This window comes from Paramisgurnus dabryanus, chromosome 1 (assembly GCF_030506205.2).
Source record: "Paramisgurnus dabryanus chromosome 1, PD_genome_1.1, whole genome shotgun sequence".
NCBI lineage: Eukaryota > Metazoa > Chordata > Actinopteri > Cypriniformes > Cobitidae > Paramisgurnus > Paramisgurnus dabryanus.
The window spans coordinates 68417726-68425518 of record NC_133337.1 but is presented as its reverse complement, the minus strand read 5'-3'; the positions used below and the strand labels follow the sequence as shown (position 1 = coordinate 68425518).

The 7793-nt window shown below is 38.5% G+C and overlaps 1 protein-coding gene across 1 annotated transcript; it reads right to left on the bottom strand.

The window, feature by feature from the left end:
- Window positions 1–3992: 3992 nt before the first annotated feature.
- Window positions 3993–6846, bottom strand: LOC135734487 (uncharacterized). Its single transcript, XM_065253339.2, has 2 exons — window positions 6413–6846; window positions 3993–5684 (listed from the first exon to the last, which is right to left on the bottom strand). Exons 1-2 carry the CDS (start codon window positions 6711–6713, stop codon window positions 4207–4209), a joined length of 1779 nt encoding a protein of 592 aa, XP_065109411.1. The 5' UTR covers window positions 6714–6846; the 3' UTR covers window positions 3993–4206.
- Between the last annotated feature and the right edge of the window lie 947 nt (window positions 6847–7793).

The window sequence follows — 7793 nt, the reverse complement described above, 5'->3', positions numbered from 1 at the left end:
TATGTTTGTCAGTTAACTTCTAATCATTTCAATGTGCTCCGTTTCCTCTGGTACTGGAAATATGCAAGTTTAACATCTAGGTCTTATATCGTTACCTAGTCCTAAACCTTAGCAATGCAAGCGTTGCTATAATCTTAGTGTTAAAGTTTTTTTTCTGCTGACAACAGCTATCTAATAAGTGTTTGGTTATGTGTTGAGCTGCAACACTTGACCACAGGTAGCACTGCCATCTATGGATGGGAATGTTGTGTTGGATTACAGCAGCAATGTTTTGTACTCCTCCCTGTAAACTTTATTTGCCAAGTATTTACATATAACAATAAATTCCCTATCTTCTTCTTATGACATACATTGTTTAATCAGTAACACGAGGGACATTTTATATAAAAAAAATTTTAAATGCAGACACATTGTAACGCTGTTCTTATCAATTCTAATTTCTCAGCTGCACAAGCATCACTCTTAATTGACATCACATTCTCAGGAATTATGATCATTTGGTTTACAACCGATAATCTTATTTGTGTATCATTTGTATTTTCTATTAGGTATGAAAATTCCTACAAAGCCATTTGTGAAGTCGCTAAGAAGCTAATTAAGGTGCTTCAGGTGTGTGATGTTGATTAAGGTTGGAGCTAAACTCTCTCTGCAGAGACACAGGACCAGGATTGGTGACCACTGGTTTAGACTTAAGTCCTCTCTCTTAGAATGAAGAAAAACAGATATGGCTGAAATCACATTTAAACTACACATTTCTGACCAAAGGTTAATCCTGAAATCAGCTGTGCCATATTTGTTGTTTTTTTAAGCTCAAATTGCGCTAAAACCATAGACTGTAAAAAATAGGCTAAAATGCCACAGTATAAAGCCCCTCCCCCAGATAATATCAGTCTTTATCGATTGATGAATGGTTCTTTTAACTGGAAGGTGGGACTTCAGTCACCAGGGACGCCCGTTACGTTCATAACTTTAAAATATATACTTTATAAAATGTTATATTTACATACTTTAACCTATAAACTTTTTTGGGGGGGGGTATTTTTTTTTTGCTGTATGGGTTGTAAAATTAGAAATGTGTTTTTGACCTAAAATACATTTTAAAGTTGCAATATAAAGTTTAAAACTAAATATATTTCCAATTTTTTTAAATATAATTAATTAAGCTTTACTTTCTACAAAATGCATTTAGCATACATTTAAAGGGGACATAGAATGAAAAACAATTTTTACCTTGTCTTTGTTGAATAATGGTAGTCTACCCGCATTCACGAAGATACAAAAAGTTCTAGACATGCTAAACATCTCAGTCTCATAGAAATTGGCCCAATCTGAAAAACTGATGCTTATGACATCACAGTCATCTAACTGCCCCTCCACTTTAAAATAATTGGCTACATTTTTTGAGTGGCAGCAAAGTCAGCCAATCAGTAATGAGATTGCAAGTTAATCCACTAGGGGGAGCCAAATAGGTGCAAAACCACTTGTTTAAAATCTCCCACCCTAATAGAGCTATCTGAGAGAGGTTTTTAGGAAGCTTCTAAGGCATTACAGACCCAAACAAAAAATCTTTTGGCTACATGTCACATCACAGAACAAGGATAAATACCCCGTTCAATCATTCTATGTCACCTTTAAAACATTTAAATATATTTTTCCTCCCTATAAGTCAAGAGCGCCCGACGGGCAGGGCGGGGATGCATTTTGATAGCCCGACTGCAAAGCACAATGAAAGCGATGCTGTGTGATACGTTAGTTTTTCCAGGTGCGTTAACGAAATGTGAAACGCCCCTAAGGCTCACCGGAAAAAAGAACACTTATCTTCACGTCAGCACCTGATGTGTGTAATCAACGGCCGCGTGACGTCGACCAGCGTAGCGCAAGCTTAAGTTTCGGTTCGGTGGAAAAAAAATCTAAGGTTTGGTCGAACCCGAACCCCATCAAAAAGCCCAGTATTTGGCCGAATCCGAATCCTGGATTTGGTGCATCCCTACATCAGTCATCTTGCAAACAGACAACCGCATAGCACTTGCCCCTCCCACAAGAAGCGGAGTTTGCCTCTGACATGCGTTAAATGATTGCTTTTTCTGCGCGTCTTCCTCGCTCTACATGCGCGAATTCAAACTGTTAAAGCAACAAACTAGGCGCGGTAGACGCGTTTTTGACGCCTGAAACGCGGTTGGTGTAAACACAGCATTAGAGACAACGTTGTCAGAAAACGCAGCCCTGATTATAAATGTTACAGGAGTTATGAGGTTTTTATTGGCTCTATCGTTCTCGTTCTACACTTAACGTTACCACTCGCACTTTTACTGCAGTGGATCTTGTCAAATGTGTTTGTATAAACAAGAACCGCTTCATTCATTTTATACACCAACAATAGTATTTTTGCGGTTCATGCCGACATTTGCTTGTCAATATAAAGGTACGCAGGTTTAAACAGCGGTTCAGTTTAGGCTATGTTTACACGTACATTGTTATTTTTTAAAAACGGAGACATGAACCTTTGTTTGTGCCCCTTGTTTACACGCAAACGGAGAACTCGCCTCTGAAACCGATTGTTTCTAAAAACTCCGGCCGAAGTGGAGATCTTGAAAATCTTCGGTTGCATGTAGACGTGCCTACGTCAAAAATGGGACCTATGTTTACATGTGACTGCTACTCTGGACACTTCCATGATCACATTTATGTTTGTGCAAACTCGTTTCATGTGTTTGTATTTGCAAATAACGTTACAGCTGCTCCATTATGTCGAGGAGCGGAGACGAGTGCTCGAAGGTCAGCAATTTTACTTGTGTTCGACTTCATGGGGCGCTGCAAGAACCGACAGATGGATGATGTCAACATACCGTGAGAGCGAGCTGAGAAATCACATGTAGAGGTCTAATTTCGAATTGCTGTCGCGGTACTTTGATGTCATCGAACACCTTCTGCAACAACTCCTTCATACAACACGAAGAAGCAGTCCACGTCACTGGCTTACGTGGGGTTGAGCTTCTCTTGACATCATATATGCACGGTTAACGTGATTTCACCAAGTAAAGGGCTCGTTATAGTCGTGCGTAGGTCCTACGGCGTAGGTTCCGCGTCGGTTTTCATTTATACTTTTGCGTCGTCCTCCACGTCGACGTGCAAACACACCCGCAAACCGCTGGTAGGCAGTATCCACGCGTGTAACCACAGTAGCAGCGTGACCGTCAGAGAAGAAGCTTGGCTAGTTAACCCACAAACGAAGAAGAAATAGCAATTTGTTGTGTATAATTTGAGAAGACCAGCAATGATGGAAGTAAATAAACAGCGACTTTTGTTGCAGTTTGAGTTAAATCACTCCTCAACTTGGCTCATCTTTGTAGCTACGGCGTAGATCCTACGCACGACTATAAATCGCCCTTAAGATGTTATCCTGGATCAACTCCATTGTTGGTCCTGGAGCAACATTTTCATTAACCAATCAGATTGCAGGAGTAGGATTATTGTGTATGTTAGATTTAGGTTTAGGATTGGGTTAGGGGCTTTTAAGAAATACTCCTCAAACAATGATGTTACACTAATTTGAGGGTTTAAAAATGGTTAGGGTTTGAGTTAAGGGTAGGTTGGGGTATCTTTGATTAAAACGTTGACCCAGGATCAATAAAAAATGTTGATCCAGGATCACATCTTACTTGGTGAAATCACAGTGACCATATATGCACGGGTACGTGTAAATGAACACTTTTCTGAAAACTGACATTATTTTTGAAACCGGAGAGGTTGAAATGTCCGTTTATGAAAATAGCTGCCCACGTGTAAACTTAGCCTTAGACATACAGTAGGTGAACGAGCTTCATTTAACGTGCGCGCACAAACTCATTGCGAGAGAGAGACGATCTATTTTACAGTCCTCTAAAAAGACAAAGTTTACAATGCAACACTGTACTGCATGATTTAAAACGATTACACTGTAACATTGTATTGTTTGTATGTATGATTTACTCAATTCCGGACGCAACAAGGTACTTTGCGCTTGAAATTGCAGCAATTATTGCTAAAAAAAAAGAGGCATCACAGAGATCAATGATACTGTACAATTCAAAGGATTGTTTTAACATGTAACAGTTCATTTGGAATGCTATGCTAAATATTATTTGCTAAGCCATGTTAGTTTTTATTTCCTGAAAATTAACACAGCTTTTAAGTAACCTGACCCAGTACACGTCTTATGTAAAGTCTTTAATCTGTATGAGTTCTCTGGTGTTTCACTAAACTGCCATTTCGACTGAAACTCTTCCCACAAACACTGCAGTGATGAGGTTTCTCTCCAGTGTGAACTCTCAGATGAACTCTCAAATGAGATGAAGTAGTGAAGCGCTTTCCACATTGAGAGCAGACGTAAGGTTTCTCTCCAGTGTGAACTCTCTGATGGATTTTTAAGGAACATGACTGAGTAAACGTCTTCTCACAGTGATAGCATTTGTAAGGTTTTTCACCTGTATGAGTTCTCTGGTGTTTCACTAAACTGTCAAATTGATTAAAACTCTTCCCACAAACACTGCAGTGATGAGGTTTCTCTCCGGTGTGAACTCTCTGATGAACTCTCAAATGAGTTGAAGTAGTGAAGCTCTTTCCACATTGAGAGCAGACGTAAGGTTTCTCTCCAGTGTGAATTCTCTCATGGATTTTAGAGTGACTTGACTTAGCAAACGTCTTCCCACACTGAGAGCATTTGTAAGGTTTTTCACCTGTATGAATTCTCTGGTGTAAAACTAAATAGCCACGTCGACTGAAACTCTTCCCACAAACACTACAGTGATGAGGATTTTCCTCAGTGTGAACTCTCTCATGACCTTTCAAACTAACTGAAGTAGAGAAGCTCTTTCCACAGTGAGAGCAGATGTAAGGTTTCTCTCCAGTGTGAATTCTCAGATGAACTCTCAAATGAGATGAATCAGTACAGCTCTTTCCACATTGAGAGCAGACGTAAGGTTTCTCGCCACTGTGAACTCTCACATGGATTTTTAAAGAACATGACCGAGCAAACGTCTTCTCACAGTAAGTACACTTGTATGGTTTTTCACCTGTATGAATTCTCTGGTGCGTCACTAAACTGCCATATTGTTTAAAACTCTTCTCACAAACATTACAGTAATACGGTTTTGCTCCAGTGTGAACTCTCTGATGAACAACAAGATATTCTTTGGCAATGAAACATTTGTCACATTGACTGCACTGATACGGTCTCTCATTGGTGTGCAAACGCGTGTGTCTCCTCATGTGGCTTTTATGTCTGAATCTCTTTTCACAGTGAGAACACTTGTATGGTTTTTCTCCTGTGTGAATGCTCTTATGAATATCAAGATTTTGTTTGGTGCTGAAATATTTGCCACATTTGGTGCAGTTGAAAGGTTTTTCACCACTGTGTGTCCTCATGTGTCTTTTCAGCTGATATAAGAAGTCAAAATCTTTCCCACACTGCTGACAGTGAATCTTCTTCTTCTCTTTGTGCTCTTCTGAATGAAGTTTCTTCTCTTGTAAGGTAGTAAAGCTGATCTCAGATCTGGTTAAGAGTTTCTGTTCTGTGTGTTTTCTCTCATGTCTCTCTAAATGTCTCTGTGAGCTGAACATCTTTCCACAGGTGATGCAGGAAAGAGTTTGTGCTGTCAGCTCTTTTGATGACGTTTCTTCATTAGAACCGGACTCACTCTTTACATCTAAAAGAAACATAAGAAAAAAAATTCTCCTTTCACTCTTAAGCTCTATTCAGACGGTAATTGTTTCTCATTGGAACGTAAGTTTTTTTTTAAAAACATTTATAAGGGGTAGTCGATGATTTTATTGCGTTTTCTCCGACCACCCGTGTAAACTTCCCGGACACCAAGGTCGTGTGGTAATTTAATTCCTGCCCGAATCCACATCTCTGATTTTATAAAAGAGGATCACTGCAAAAGTCATCCTGCACATCATTATAGACCACTGAATATCACTGTATGGTCACACGCGTCACGTCTATTATTATTTATTATCCATTTTAAACACAAGGGCTCCCCTCGACCAAAGATGTTCCTAGTCGACAAGTAGTATTTAATTTTCCACATCTAATGATGTACAGCATCTAATGAAAAACTAAGAATACAAACAAACTAAATATCGTTTCTGCATTAACAGCAAATCAATAAAATATAAAGCAGAAAACTAAAACACTAAATAAAAACAGTAATTTATTTACGTTACCCCCGGGTCAATTTCTCCTCAGATGTCGTCATTACATTCCACTAACTTAATCCTGGAGTGAGCACCACTGCACGTTTATTCGTGTTTTTATTTATCATACATAAAATAAGTAAAGCACGTTTCCATGTAATTTGGAGGATTAAATCAATATATTTAATTAAAAGTTTCTATAATAAATAATTATTGTGAAAAGACAACAGAAGAATACCAGGAATAAAATCATCGTCGTCCTCCTTATTCTCATCAGTGTGATCTTCCTCTTCTGTGGGTTCAGTTTTTATTTCTGTAGGTTCAGTTTTTATTTCTGTAGGTTCAGTTGTAATCTTCGTCATGAGGTTCGTGCAGTCGATGAGTTTAACTGAACACATCTTGAGTTTGGTCTGCAGGATCTGCTGCTGTTCTCCAGCGTTATAGACAGAATCCAGAGTCTCTATGGAGGTTTGATAAGTAGATTCATCATCCTGTAAACCCTCATCAGTTTCGTCTGATTTACAACAAATCACATCCATCTCATCATCAACACAGGACACGGAGAGAAGAATCAACAAACTAAAACAGCGCTTGATGTTCGTGTCTCTTCTTCTTCATATTTATTGGCGGTTCGTAATCTTAAGTAGAGCATTAGCGGCATCTTCTGCTCTTTGCTGGATGTAATCTTCTTAATGGCGGTTGGCAAACCTACTGGACTGGAGTGTGAAGCACTTATATTTATAATAAAAAAAATAATGCTGCCTTCTGTTCTGATCAGCATTCCAAGGCAGAAAGGTATCAAGGCATGTCCGAATCCGGTAGGTGCCCAGTTAACAATTTTGGGTTTCCAAAACGTTTCCCTAATGTTAGTTTTTTGGTTCACATAACGGTGACTTTGATGAGCCACATGATGGCAGCATTTGCAAAGAAATACACAACGTGTGCCTCTGCCTTTGTTCTGGCTTACGTGAAGTGAAATGATGTCAAAATAACAGGTTAGAATCAACATGTTTGCCCAGATTTCTGCATTCCAATTTTTTTCACATACAAGAAAATATGCAGGCCCACATGTTTTTTTGTCCCCATGGACATCTATGTGCTTTCATTATAACAATACCAGATAATACTATAATAATACCAGAGTCTTGTGCAATGTGTTTATAACGTTGAACACTTAATACTTCCACATGGTTTTTATTAATGTTTTAAGTATGTGACTTTGTTTATGATGTTGGTGGAATTTGTAAGCCCAGTCCAAGAAATTTCTCTAGGGTTATGAACAGGAAAGTGGAGGTGGAGGTTTGCTTGTTTTCATTAAATGGGTCAATCAAATATATAGCCTACTTTTACAGAAGTTAACCATCAGTGAAGAGTTTTCATAACAATGTTTTTGTTTCAAGAACTAGAATTTCATTTTTTAACCATTTCCTGGAAAGGGCTTAAGCCTATTTTTAAGTTTGAGCTGACTAGTTTAGCTCAAAATGAAAAATCTGTCATGACTGAACCCATTGACATCTTTTTTATGAGAGAAGTATACTATGGATCTATGATCTGTGGTTGCCATTAACTGTGTTGTTCCATCATATGTTAAAATATTTTTTTCATGTTCAACTGAAGAA

What these genes read in the sequence shown, in the direction of transcription:
- LOC135734487 (XM_065253339.2), bottom strand. Translation starts at nt 6,713, where the DNA reads ATGGATGTGATTTGTTGTAAATCAGACGAAACTGATGAGGGTTTACAG. An exon ending in CGACGATGATTTTATTCCTG is followed by an intron (nt 5,685 to 6,412) that starts GTATTCTTCTGT and finishes TGTTTCTTTTAG; the next exon opens with ATGTAAAGAGTGAGTCCGGT.